General features: G+C 37.3%; 2 protein-coding genes across 2 annotated transcripts; one reads left to right on the forward strand and one right to left on the reverse strand.

The window, feature by feature from the left end:
- Positions 1 to 3,190: 3,190 nt before the first annotated feature.
- LOC122313916 (amino acid transporter AVT1I-like) lies at positions 3,191 to 5,715 on the forward strand. Its single transcript, XM_043129222.1, has 3 exons — positions 3,191 to 3,439; positions 3,818 to 4,425; positions 5,089 to 5,715. The coding sequence occupies exons 1-3, from the start codon at positions 3,223 to 3,225 to the stop codon at positions 5,599 to 5,601; spliced, it is 1,338 nt and encodes a 445-aa protein (XP_042985156.1). The 5' UTR covers positions 3,191 to 3,222; the 3' UTR covers positions 5,602 to 5,715.
- A 6,642-nt stretch (positions 5,716 to 12,357) lies between these two features.
- On the reverse strand, positions 12,358 to 14,685 carry LOC122312723. Its single transcript, XM_043127393.1, has 5 exons — positions 14,268 to 14,685; positions 13,975 to 14,186; positions 13,588 to 13,743; positions 13,191 to 13,472; positions 12,358 to 12,669 (listed from the first exon to the last, which is right to left on the reverse strand). The coding sequence occupies exons 1-5, from the start codon at positions 14,683 to 14,685 to the stop codon at positions 12,358 to 12,360; spliced, it is 1,380 nt and encodes a 459-aa protein (XP_042983327.1).
- Between the last annotated feature and the right edge of the window lie 363 nt (positions 14,686 to 15,048).

Here is a 15,048-nt window from a genome sequence, read left to right on the forward strand (position 1 = left end):
ACGGAAATGGAAAGGAGAAGAGGGCTGCACGGGGAGAGAGAAACCGGGGAAGAAAAGAAGAAGAAAAAGAAAGAAAGGAAAGAAAAGAAGAAAAAGAAAAAGGAAAAAGGAAAAAGGAAAAAGAGAAAGGAAAAGAAATGAGGTTCAATCCTCACTCCGGAATTCAAAAACTGATCCGCCGAAAACGATTTTTAAAAACCGTAAAACGACTAAAATAAATTAAACACCACATCAAATAAATTAAAACCAATTTAAAATACAATAATTTAAAATAAAAGAATTAATATATTAATTAAATTAAAAATACCATTCAGTAAAAATACATGTAAAAAAAGGTCATCACAGTTTCCCCCCTTTCTTTTATCTTTTTCTACTTCATTTCTATAGCTAGCTTAGCCTTAGTTTTCAGGCTTTGGTCCATTGAGGCTTTCGTCCATTTATTTCAATTGGATGCCACCATTGGGAAGCAGCAATTTAACATGATTGGTGCTAGCTCAAGTGTATATATATCATATGAGTAATGTTACTTACATACAATCACTTTTATATATTTTTTATATATTCTACTAATATAATTAGCTATATTAATTTTTTTTAATACGTAACAAATTACATAAATAGAGTGCGTAAAAATGTACACAAAAATGACTATGCATAAAATTTTTGATATCATATTACGTACTTTCTTTTTTTAGTGAATAGGCATTATGATAGTTTTTTTTTTTTTTTTGTGTGGATATCATATTAATTGTGGGGCCCTTTAGATTAAGAAATACTCTCAACCTATCTCATCTCATCATTAATTTTTTTTTTAAATTTTTACACAAAATATAATAAACAATTTAAATTTTTCAAATCCTAATTTAATTTTTTCAAACCTCAAAACAAAAGTAATATTAAAAAAATTATTTTAACAATATTTTATTAAATTATTAACTTTCATATAAAATTATCTCATTTCATCTCATTATCTAAATGATGCCGTAATGTTCGAAGAGAAATTAGACACTGCAAGTTTTCTTTTGGTGCTTAGTACATCTTTTTCTAATTTTAAAGAAAAAAAGAAAAAAAAATCACTTAGTTAATTCTGTTATTAATTTTTCTGATTCATTTGCATGACTTACTTTCACCCTAATCTATGTGCTATAACAGTATAATGCATAATCTTATTTAAAATTCATTGACAGTTAACAAATCTCATCTTTAAACTTTAATAATAATTTTCCACATTCTAGTTCACGCGCGTCACTGTACGTATGCGATGTGTCAAAATATGATCTTATCAATACTTCTTTTCTAAGATATGTTTATGCTAGCTATGTGGCACCATATATTGGATAACAAATTGACTAGGTTGACATATATATTAATTTGTTGAGCAATGTTACAACTATACAAAATTTTTATAAAGATAAATTTATAAATTAACGTAATTTTATGTGATATATTAAAATTATTATATAATAAAAGTAATTTTATAATATAATATACCTCATAAAATCATATAAATTTATTACTTTTGTGAAATCGTTAAAACATTTCTCTGATTTGTTTCCTTTACGAAATAGTGATTTTGACGTAAATATTAATTAATTGAACATTTCAAGTTGTACACGGCATCTTTATTTTCCTTTTCCGATCCTTTGACATTTCCCTGTTCGTGGGGGGTAAAAAGAAAAGAACATTTCGGCTACTACATGCAGATGGGGACCAAATAATGATCTCATCATTTGAGAAATTGAACTCATGCATGCAATGCATGGCTTAAAGTAAATTAGATTTGGACATTTATCTTCCTAATTTATTAATAAATAATTTTACAAATTAGCATCCCATACATTATATACTATTCTTTTTTTATTTTTTTTCTTCATAATAAATATATGTAGTGTATAAATAACATAAATTCTATATTTTATTATTTTTATATATTCTTTTATATATTCCACTAATATGATTGGTTGACTATTAAAAAAAATTGATACAACTAATCACATTTGTGGAATATACAAAAAATACATAAAAGTAACTACATATAATATTATTCTATAAATAATCATGATTAGAACAATCAAATTACTTTAATAATAATAAAATAAAATAAAAAATAAAAAATTTAAAATATACATAACGGGTGTGAGACAATGACTAGCATCCTTTCTATTAATTGGAACAAACTGGTCGATCACGCAGTTCTCGGGACTTGAACGGAAGATGATCTACTTACCAACGCCTTCATCATGTGTTTTATAATATTAATATATATATGTGTGTGTGTGTGTGTGTGTGTGTGTGTGGGCGGTCTGCCGTTTGCGGGTGTCATTTGATAATTTTGTTCCACGGAAAACCAATAGTGCATATAAATACATGAAGTATACCTAGCTGCCCTGCATAGCTATCAATCTTCGCTGAACAGTTTTGAACTTCTTCTGACTATTTGGGATGCATCGACATCAGTTCTCTCTGCAGCCACCGGCGGAAAGTGTATATACTTTCATGAAAGATCTCTGATCTCCTCTCTCTCTACATACGTGCATTATATTGTGGATTTGGAAAGATCACATAATTATTGGAAGTGCTTTTTGGGGCAACTTTTATATATTATCTTGTGGAATGCTTTTAGGCTACTTTTAAGTACCCACGCTAGACGATGTCGATGGAGTGAAAATATACGTACGTACACATATGGTATTTCTTATACATCGGTCATAGCTATAGAATTACCCAAAATGGCAATACTGCATCTCGGCTTGCCTTCGGATTTAATTCAGAAACTCAATCCAATTGCTTGCTAGGCATGTAAAAATTGCAGAACCAAAAGATAGCATGCAGTACCGCAAGAACGGTCTTATTCGTATGCAGCCTTGATGCGTACGTATAGTCCATACATCAAATTAGTACATGAAGGCCGGAGTTGCAGTGCATGGAAATACGCATAATATCTGACCTGAGAAGGACATTACTAAAGGATCCCATGCATGGAAAAAAGGAATCCCCTGGAAAGAAGGAATCCTCGGGAAAGATTAATGCTTGCCTAGCCCTGACATGTGAGTAGTGGACTTCCCTTTTTTGTAATCGTTACAGCCAATTGCAAGACGAACAGTACCTCGCGAATAGCTCGATGTTATTGCTGAACTTGAATGGTTATCTACTCATCCTCACTTTCAAACTTTCAGAAACAGGTTATTTTCACCATTATTATTGTCGTTATTTTCCAAATGGATGCCACTAAGGGATCAGACAGTACGTAGGTCCTCAATTGAAAAAACTATATGCCTTCTCCCTTTATATGAAGCTGTGGTTTCAGATAGTGGGCAACAAAAGATGGAATGCCTAAAGGGAGAGGTGGAGAGCCAAAACCAGCTCCCACAGTCCGAGCAACGACCCCAAGGCACTACCTTCCTCAAAACTTGCTTTAACGGGATCAACGCCTTATCAGGTACTCTTATATATCTTGCTACCTTAAGTGTGTGTGTGTGTGTGTGTATATATATATGCTTTAGATACCATGAAAAAAAGGTAGGCACGATCGAGTAATGATTTAAACGGATCATTTGAAAGTACGTTGTTGTCCAGGATGCCGATCGAAGACTGCATTTAATAATAATCTATTATGAATTGCTAGCTGCATGTAAATAATTGCTTTGCTTTCAGCTCGTACGTGGTTGCATAATCACGAGATTGTATACGTATAATATTGCAAATACCATGCTTATAAACAATCTAAGGCGGTGCTACAGAAAAGAACTATATATATGATCACTGATTATATATCGATATGCACATATATACTTAACCTATTTAGTATGTTTTCCAGGTGTGGGGATTCTCTCAATTCCATATGCACTTTCTCAGGGAGGGTGGCTGAGCTTAATACTTCTCTTCCTAGTAGCAATTCTCTGCTGCTACACAGGTTTCCTTCTACAACGATGCATGGCCGCAAACCCCATAATCAAAACTTATCCTGATATAGGTGAGGCAGCTTTCGGTTACAAAGGAAGAGCCATGATATCCATTTTCATGTATCTCGAGCTGTACTTAGTTGCAGTAGAGTTTCTGATATTAGAAGGTGACAATTTACACAAGTTGTTTCCGGACATGGGCTTCAAAGTCGCAGGCCTACGAGTTGGAGGGAAAAACGCCTTTGTTTTGCTCACTGCACTTGTAATTCTGCCAACTACATGGCTGAAGAACTTAGGTGTGCTGGCCTATCTTTCGGCTGGAGGGGTTTTATCTTCCGTTATTCTGGTTGTTTGTGTTTTCTGGGTTGGTGCTGTGGATGGGGTCGGATTCCATGAAGGGGATATGCTGTTGAAATCGGGAGGACTCCCTACTACTATAAGCTTGTTTGCCTTCTGTTATTGTGGTCATGCGGTTTTCCCCACTCTATGCAATTCCATGGAAGATAGAAGCCAGTTCTCTAAGGTAAGTAGCAGCTGCATCTCCAACATCCCAAATTAAAGATCAGTCAAATCATTTTCACATAATCATGATAATATTAAGTGAATATAATTAAGTAAGTGCACCATCAAAGGAACAAATAGTGCCCACGATCATATGCTGCCAGCCACACCACTTGGGTTTATAAATTTAAATTTTAAAATTTCTCAAACAAATCAACTAATTTTTTTTATGTTAACAGTGTGGAAATATGTCTTTTACGTCAACTAGCATTATTTCAAGGAGAAAATAAAACTAACAATTAAAGTTCATGCCAAATGGGATCCACGCATGGCTGGGCCATAATGTTTTTCTTCCTTGCGTTTTCTTGCCATGTTTTTATTTTTTTCCTCCTTATTATCCTACTTTTTTGTACGTTTTTCTTTCATTATTTCTGTTTTTTTTTTCCTCACTTTTTCTTGAACAGTGGTAAGCCGTACGTTACCGACCGCGTGACATGTAAAGATGGACATGGTATGGCCAGTTTGGCAAGAGGCCAAAACCCAGGTCCTTATTTGACGAAAACAAAAAAATAATAATAAATAAAAGACAATAAGAAAGCTAAACACACACGCAGACATTCTATATATTGTTTACTTTTATTTAAAAAGGTTAATGTTGATCAGCAATATTATCCTGTCGTTGCAGGTTTTACTCGTCTGTTTTGTGACTGGCACAATCAACTATGGATCAATGGGAATACTAGGCTACCTTATGTACGGAGAAAACTGCATGTCTCAAGTGACACTAAATCTTCCTCCCAGAAAAATAAGCGCAAAAATAGCAATTTATACCACATTGATGAATCCCCTCACAAAGTATGCAGTCATAACTACACCAATTGCCACCGCCATTGAGGCCAAGTTTCCTGTTCGAAATAGCCGATTTATCAGCATCCTCATCAGAACGGCAATTGTGATCAGCACTGTAACTGTGGCCTGCACTGTGCCATTTTTCGGCTTCGTCATGGCATTTACTGGTGCCTTTTTGGGTGTTACAGTCTCGATGCTTCTCCCTTGCCTGTGCTACCTAAAGATGCACAAAACTGCTCAGAATTTTGGGTCTGAGTTGATAATAATTGTGGGGATTTTGGTTACGGGGTCTTTTATTGGTGTGTTGGGTACCTATACTTCCCTTAAACAAATTGTAAAGCATCTCTGATAATTATTAGAGATGGCGTGCATAAATATATGCACCACAGCAATAACGTACTTATAGCTAACCCTTTTGAGCAAGTATTGAATATCATTCGATCGATGGATCGATTCTACAAAACGAACGAGTACCAGATCCAATTACAAATTGATATAATTAATTTTATATGATACGCTAGTTATGTTACTAGTTAGATTTATTTTATAATAAAATATTTTATAATATGACATACGTACCATATTAAACTATATTAGTTTATATATTTATTTTTATAAAATCTATTTGTGGTTAAAACACTTCGCATACAATTATTTATTTATTTATTTTTTTATGAATAATATGAAACAGATTGAATTAGTACTTATACACAGCTCATGATGCGGACGAATTTATGTCACTCCCCATAATAGATATGTATATGTAAGAGTGATTGACAATAATTGTATAGATGAAGTGTTAGTGACCACATATTCACATCTCACGTCCTTGGCATATATTATGGTGTTGGCAATTATATATAATGAAGTGATCATGCAAGCAAGCGGTGGAAATTAATTGCGACAATGTGATCAAAGGTGGGGTGGGTGTCTCACATTAATATATTCAAACCAAAAATAGTTTTTTTTAAAAAAAGAAAAAAGAAAAAAAAGAAAGACAAATAAACATTGGCTAGCTTTGACCTTACTACTGCAAATTAATTAGTATGGTTTTTTAAGTTTAAAGAAAGAGTACGGTAGGGGGAAAAGTTGTCTTATGATCATGTCTGCCAATAAAACTTCAGTAGGTGAGATATTGAATGGTCTGTCTCCAAACATCTGCACCCACCCCGGCCCCAAACTCCAAGCTGCAAACGCATTATATATCGTAACTTCCACGTACCATCCGATTAGACGACTCCTTTTGACCTATTACTTAATGGAATCTGCAATTATTTGTTATTGTTTGCTGCCACCCGATGATCCCCATATTGTTGATGATCCAATCCTTTTCAGCGCATTTTGGGCTTTTTTTCACTCCCGACCTTCTTCCTCTTAATTTGATCTCATGTATGTCCTTTCTATACGTTTGTCTCTTTGTTTTTATTTATTTTTTGCTTGGTTTTACAGGAACTTTAGACCTCATTTGTCCTTTTTTTTTTGTTTAACTTTGGAGCCCAAATCTATTGCCATTGATGACTTCGGGTTCGAGTTCCATAAAACCTTAAGATCAAAAGCTTTCTTCGACTGAACTCAGTAGTTCTCCTTTGTACGTTACGTGTTAACATCAACTGATCTTGAGCATCATACTTCAGCTAGTTGGTCTCAGACATTTTATACAAAATTAAAAGAAAATCCAGGAAAGACATGAGAGAGAAACTTGATCATTGTCCATCGCCCACGCACCCATTTGGTAGCCTCCTGACATTTCGATCGCCATGGACCTCTTGAGTTTGCCATGTGCCTTCAAGCTTGGCCACTATAGAATTCTTGAAATCATTTTTATTAGGAGTATTTTCCTACCTCCTTTTGGGCCAACTTGATCAATTCCCTCACTCGAAGGCCCACCTAACTTGTGGACCGAGCGCATGGCATTTGTGTCAAGAAGAAAGGGATCATCACATCACCAGCATGTACCGTAGTCTACATGCTTGGCTGGGGATTACGCTGCATTAAAGGCATAGAGGCAACAACAAGCACATTCTCGATTGGTGTCTCACCTTTTCTAGAAATCCCGATAGTGGGCACACCGTCCTCCCCACCTGCCACTGAGAACAAATGTGAAAGGAGCATGCTCACATTCAATGTGGTGGCATGGTATCTGAAGCAGCAAGTAGTCGCCCTGCCACAAGCACAACACCCAATACAACGCACGAGTAACATGTTGACAGTGAGTTGGGACCACCTCCGGGTTTAGGTAAAGGATCTTTACACTCTCGAAGAGTCACTCTCTTCTTTAGCGACATTCTTATTCTCATATTGACTTAGACATTGGAGGTATTCCGCAACACTCTCAACTGTCTCAAAAGTCCGTTGGATCGTCAAAGGAGTTGCCCGGGTACGAAACATGTCTCCAAAAATGATGTCGTTTGTGGGATATTCTGAATAACGTATCATTCATATTCTGACAACAATGTGTTCGTAGACCACCCGCGGACAAGAAGACTCGTTAAGAAGCATGGAAGCAAAGCTCGCCAAAATGGAAGCCATGGCTAGGAGACTGACAGCAGAAGTGGGAAGGCTCCAGCAAGAGAATGAAACCTTGAAGAGAGGAAGGAGCGGACCCATGGAAGATGTCGAACCAAGCCAAAATGAGCACATCAAGTCACGGAGTGTGGTGGGACTAGATGCGGCCGAGGAGAAGAGAAGAAAGATGCATCACGAGTTGTGTGGCTTAATGGATAAATACAAGGAAATGGCCAAAAAGATGGGTGCATCATTCTTCGTGGATTAGTTGCTCACTAGCAATGACCTACCATACAGTGTGGAAGTCATGGCGGCCCAACCAAAGCCCAAAGTCATACAGAAGATATATCGATATCTTATTAATCTGATTTATAAGATCAAACCCATCTCTATTAAGACATATTGATATCTTACTTCCAAAATGATAAAATATAGAAGACTGAGAATGAAATTTTGGCATTCGAAGTCATACAGCCCAACCAAAGCCCATTTTCATCTCCTGTTCTGTTGGTAAGAAAAACAGATGTCACTTGGCGCCTTTTTGTGGACTATGACACCCCCGACCCTCACGTACGAAAACTTAGGAATCGAGGCGTCCGAGATGATGACAACACAAGTCACGCATCCCATCAGTAAGTGTCAAGTGTGTGTACATATATGCAAAAAATGTACAACAAAAACAATGCAACGGGTAATTAAAGTCAGTCCACTAAGTGCCAGAATTGTTTAAATATAAATTCGTTTAAATACAAGCGTATAAAAAATGTTACAGTTAACCAACAAAGCATAATATAAGCCAAAATACATAATTCAAAAGCAGGATAACAATTCCCAATAATTAAGAAAAGCCACCAAATCACTCCTCCGGCGGAGCCGCCTTCTCAAGCTCAGCATCTTCATCATCTGCATTAAAATCTATGATACCACGAAATGGTACTGCAAGTAAGTAATAATCCAAACAATTCAAAAGATAAAATATATAGATGCAACCAATAAACATGCATGCATATGATGGATTATGCATGGGACCCAAAAATCATTTTTTTTCCAAAAATAAATATTTTCCACGCACACCAAAAATTTCATTTTGGCTCAAAACATAACCTATCCATTAAAACATCCACTATTTTCCCAGAAAATGGCCCAACATAAAATCTACCATTTTTTCAGAAAATGGTCCATATATTTCCATTAATCAAATCTCGTCATTTTCCTAGTAAATGGTCCACATGTCTTTTAACCAAAACTCATCACTTTTCCAGAAAATGACCCATTATCCAATTATCAAAACCAAATATCCAATTTTATCGTATACACCACGATCTCCCTTAGGGATCATCAGCACACTCTAGCTCTCATCGCAATACCGCAGGTAACAACTACTCATGTGACTTCGTAACGAGTGATACCCAACTTCGCGTCCAGGGTGTACCATGATCAGGCATCCTCTAACCCCCGCCAATAGAGGGGCCACGAAATCGGCACGACAACATTATCATATCTTCTGAGCCTGTTGTCGCGGGGCAACAACTCAGGAGATGTCACTCAGTATATTCAGCTTCCGAGTGACCAGATGAGCTCTATTGAAATAATACCCCATCTCAACTTGTGTTCGTGATACACATGCACGCAAAAATCCATTTAGCACATGAAAACCCAGTTTTCATTTCCAACACATGAACATGCATGCAATTTGTGAAAACTTAGTTTTCATTTTACAAACATAAACATGTGTGCACTTATGCAATGTATGATGCGAAACAAATATCTAATAATTAGCAAATCCCAACATCAACCATTCACATAAATAACTCCATCCTCCAATCCATCCAACACCTCCGACTCCTTGGATTTAGTCCGGCACAACCAACCAATTCATAGTAAATAAGTGTTAGCGCAAAAATATAATTAAATCTCAAAAGTTCTTTGAAAAAATATTTACAGTGCTAAAATATAATTTTTAGAGAATCATAGAGGTGCAAAAGGCGGCAACAAAGCAATGTCATAGTACAAAAAAGCACTATGGCTGTGGGTCTTAGAATACCCAAATTTGAACGGAGACAAATGAAAACTAGGGAAGGCTAGGATGTGACTTAGGGGTGTTGGTGAAACTAAAGTAGTGGTGGTTCGCCGTAGGTGGCGGTGTAGAGGGGGGTCAAAAGTCAAAAAGGCCAAACCGGAAAGTGAGTTGGCTGGGCTTCACCGATAGCAGATCGAGGCTAGGGGAGGGTGCTTTGGGTTGCTAAAGGACCGGTGATGAAGTGGTGAAGAGGTAGTGGTTGATGGTGGAGTGACGGTGACACTAAAACACAAAGAAGCCTTGACTTCCAGCTGTGTATGGAGACTAACGGTAGCATGGGGTGGCCTGAAAATGGAGGGGGAGGGTTGACGGAGGGTGGGGAAGCGAATGGGAGGGGTGATGAGGCTTACTAATGGCGCATAACGGTGCACTGGGCGAACAAAAAAACGGACAGAGGGAGAGGGAAGGGTGGCTCGTGCCAAAGGAAAGAAGCAGGGGAGGAAAAAGAAGAAAGAGAGAAGAAAAAGGGAGAGGGAAAAAGAAAGAGAGGAAAAAGAAAAAGGAAGGGATAGAAATGAGGTCCAATCCTTACAACTTGGGTCACAAAACTAATCCAACGAAAATAATTTTAAAAACAGTAAATTGAATAAATTAATTTAAACGCAATAACTAGCTAAGATAAAATAATTAATAAAAACCATCAATACAATAATTTAAAGTCCAAAAATAAACTAATTTAAATTAAAGAGCAATTTAAACACTAAATAATAATTAATATTAAGAAGGCACATAAAAATAAATTTTACAACATAAATGTCATAAAATAAATCCAACTAAAATCCAATAAATTTAAAATAAGAGAACCAATTTTTAAATTAATTAAAACACCCAGTCAATAAAAATACACTAAAATATGGAGTATCACATTCTCCCCCCCTTAAAATAAAATTTCATCCTTGAAATTTGGTAAGGTCAAACATTAATGCCAAAACAATTCCTAAGATTTGACTAAGAGCAAGCTTGGGAAACATACCGCTAGTCACTCAAACAAATATGGATATTGTTCTCTCATGTCCGCTGCTCTCTCCCAAGAGAAATTTTGAGCTAATGTATTTTCCCATGCCACTTTTACAAAAGGAATCGACTGGATCTCAGTCTTTGCTCTTTCCAATCCATAATCTGTGTTGGGGCAACTTCATAGGTAAGACTCGGCTGTAACTGAATGCGCTCTAGGTTTACAAAAAGTGGCTATTGCTGTCTAAACCTCTTTTTCAACGATGATACATGGAATACATCATGGATTTATCCAAAATAATCTGGCAATGCAACTCTATAATCAACGGGCCCTACCTTCTCCAAAATCTTAAAAGGGCTAACATACCTCAGACTAAGTTTTCCCTTCTTACCAAAATGCTTAATACCTTTCATGGGAGAGACTTTGAGATAAACCCAATTACCTTCCTCAAAAGATAAGTCTTTTCTCCTCGTGTTCGCATAACTTTTTTGACAACTCTGCGATGCTGCTATTTTATTCCTTATAATCCAAACCTAATCTTGTATTTCTTGGATTATCTCAGGTCCCAATTAACTTACTCTCGCCAACTCCATCCCAACACAATGGTGATCTACACTTCCTCCTATAAAGAGTTTCATATGGTGCCATTTGAATGGATGCATGAAAACTGTTGTTGTAAGCAAATTCTTTAAGTGGCAAATGATTTTCCTAATTTCTCTGGAATTCCATAACACAAGCCAATAACATATCCTCAAGAGTCTAAATAGTGCGCTCCGATTGACCGTCTGTTTGAGGGTGATACGCAGTACTAAATTTCAATTTAGTACCAAAGATACATGCAAACTCTTCCAAAATGAGACGTGAACCTCAAGTCCCTATCCGACACAATACTCTTGGGTATCCCATGCAATCGCACTATCTCTTTAACATACAACCGAGTCAACTTTTCCAAAGAGTCGGTATTATTGATAGGCAAGAAATGAGTACTCTTGGTCAACCAATCAACAACCACCCAAATCGAGTTCTTTCCACTAGGAGTCCTTGGTAAGCCCACTACAAAATTCATAGCAATGTCATCTCACTTCCACTCAAGAATAGGGAGAGGTTGAAGTATACCAACGGGTCTTTGATATTCAGCTTTAACTTGACAGCACGTGTCACATCTCTTAATGAATATGTCGATATCCTTTTTCATCACTTCCAACCAGTAATTTCTCCTTAAGTCTCGATACATCTTTGTGTTTCCAAGATGAACCGAATAAGGAGCCGTATGGGCTTCTACCAAAATTCATTCCTTAAATTCTGAATCTTGAGGAATTACTCAACAATTCCGAAACTGAAGAATACCATCCTTATCCAAACTGTAGTGCAAAGGTCCCTTAGATTTCCTGACTCTCTTCTTGATATCTAACTACTTCAGGTCCTTTCTCTGGAGAGTTTTCAATTCCTCAAAATCAACCACTAGAACATCAAGAACTGAAGACAACACTGCTTCTTGCTACGAGCTCTTAATAAGAAGCCTTCTCATTCCACAAAGAAGTGAGTCCAACCCTGACGATTCAGCCTCATCCACCAAAATGAGACTTCCGACTCAACACATCTGCAACTAGATTCACTTTCCCTGGATGATACTTGATCTTGCACTGATAATCGCTAATCAACTCTAACCATCTCCTGTGCCTCATTCTGAGGTTCTTCTGAGCAAATAGATATTTCAAACTCTTATGATCAGTGTAGACTTTACAAAGTTCTCCATACAAATAATGTTGCCAAATCTTAAGAGCAAACACTACTACTGCCAATTCTAAATCATACGTAGGATAATTCTTCTCATGATCTTTCAACTGATGAGATTCATAAGCAACAACTCGTCCCTCCTAGATAAGAACGCATCATAATCCAAACTTGGATGCATTGCTAAAAACCACTAACGGCTTGTGCGGTTCAGGAAGTGCCAACACAGGCGCTGTTGTTAGTCTTTTCTTCAACTCTTGAAAACTTCTCTTGCACTTGTTTGACCAAACAAACTCATATTCTTCATAGTCAAAGCAGTGAGAGCTCTGGACAGTCGAGAAAATCCTTCCACAAATGTCCAAGAATACTTGGCAAGTCCCAAGAAACTCAGAATCTTATGCACTATTGAAGGTCACGACCACAACAAAACAGCTTTCACCTTGCTAGGATCTATGGCCACACCATCTTGAGAAATTACATGTCCAAGAAACTTGACTTCTTCCAACCAAAATTCACACTTGGTAAGCTTCGCATACAACTGGTGTTCTCTTAACTTCCCAAGCACTAGATGAAGGTGATAAGCATGCTCTTCCAAATCCCAAGAATAAATCAAAATATTATTGATGAAAACCACCACAAAAGAATTCACATAAGGTCGAAATACCCGATTCATCAAATCCATAAAGGCTACAAGGGAATTAGCTAACCCAAAAGGCATAACTTTAAGCTCAAAATGCTTGTATCTTGATCTAAAAGTAGTCTTGGGTATATCCTTATCTCTCATTCTCAAATGATAATACCCCGATCTCAAGTTAATCTTCGAGAAAACAGCTACTTCTTGAAGTTGATCAAATAAATCATCGATCCGAGAGAGAGGGTACTTATTCTTGATAGTCACCTTATTGAGTTCTCGGTAGTCGATACACATTCTGAGAGTACCATCATTCTTTTTAACAAATAAAATAGAGCTCTCCAAGGCAAAGTATTAGACTGAATAAATCCCTTATCAACCAATTCTTGCAACTGAACCTTCAACTCTTTCAACTCGGTTGGTGCCATACGGTAGGGTGCACAGGAGTCGCTCCAGGTTCCAAATCAATGGTGAACTCCAACTCACGAACTAGAGGTAACTCGAGCAAATCATCCACGAACACATCAGAAAATTCTTCCACAATTGGAATATTCACTAAAAACTTCTTCTCATGGCTTAGACACAACTTGAACAAAAAAGGCTTCGCTCAACCAGCTATATCTCTCTTCGCTTGAATTGCAGATATAATTGCCGACCTCTCATTCAACCTACTTCTCACAAATTTCATATAATCACCTTTTGGGAGTTGAAAACTAATTACTCAACTCTGACAATTGATACATGTAGAATATCGATACAATCAATCTATTCCAAGGATAATATCGAACCCTAGCAACTTGAACACAATCAAGTTTACCTCAAGAGTCCTCTCACCAAAATTCAAAAAACAACCTAAAGCAATTTTAGAGCACCACACAATATCACCGTTAGGGAGAGTCACTACCAAAGATTGTGATAAGGCCTCCATGACTAGATTGCACATCCGTGCAAAAGTGGTTAACACAAAAGACTGAGACGCACCCGAATCAAACAAAGTGCAGGTATAAAAATCATACAAATGAACTCTACCTGAGGCAAACACATACACCAATGAAATTCAAAACAAACCCACACCAAGCATCAAATCCAAAGGTTAAATTAGATCCATACCTGTAATCACTCCAGCATCCTGTGTATCTGATGCCTCGTCGTCAACTTCTCCAGGAGTAATAGCACAAACTCGGGCTTGCACCACTTGCCTTTGAATATTCCTACCACCAGGTCGACCTCTATGGCTTCCTTGAACTGGGTTAGGACACTCGCAAGCAAAGTGCCCCAATTGGCCACAATTGAAACACTGAGTCCCACTTTGAGGGTACTCACCCTTGTGGGCTCTGTTACATCTACTGCAGAATGGAGTTTGGCCTTCCACACCTACTTTGGGGGCTACTTGTGGTTGGGTCTCAATCCTCTGCACAAATTTATGCGACAACCCGGAGCTACTCCCTTCACCAGCTAAACTCTGTCTCTTTTGACCCAAAAGGGAGCCTACCACAAAACTATTCTCTCGCTTCGTAATGGTGGACATATCAACTAACCTCTAACAATTTGAAATTTGATGACAAGCGACCTGTTTGCATATATCATGTCGTAGACTCTCCTGGAAGGGCTCAGCCTGCATCTCTTCTATGGCAATGAGGTGAGTAGCAAATTGCCCGAGCTCCATAAATTTCCAGGCATATTGTTCAGCAGTCATATTTCCTTGGACTAGACTATTAAATTCGCGCCTTTTGTCGCCTCACAGAAATAGGAAAGAAATGGTCATCAAATTCCTTCTTGAAACGTTGTCAAGACACAGCAACAAAAGATCCCAACTCCATCACTAAAAGTTCCCTCCTAGTCCTTCACCAATTAGCCGCATCACCTTGCAGCAGATAACTCGCATATAGCA

This window comes from Carya illinoinensis, chromosome 6 (genome assembly GCF_018687715.1).
Source record: "Carya illinoinensis cultivar Pawnee chromosome 6, C.illinoinensisPawnee_v1, whole genome shotgun sequence".
Classification (NCBI taxonomy): Eukaryota; Viridiplantae; Streptophyta; class Magnoliopsida; order Fagales; family Juglandaceae; genus Carya; species Carya illinoinensis.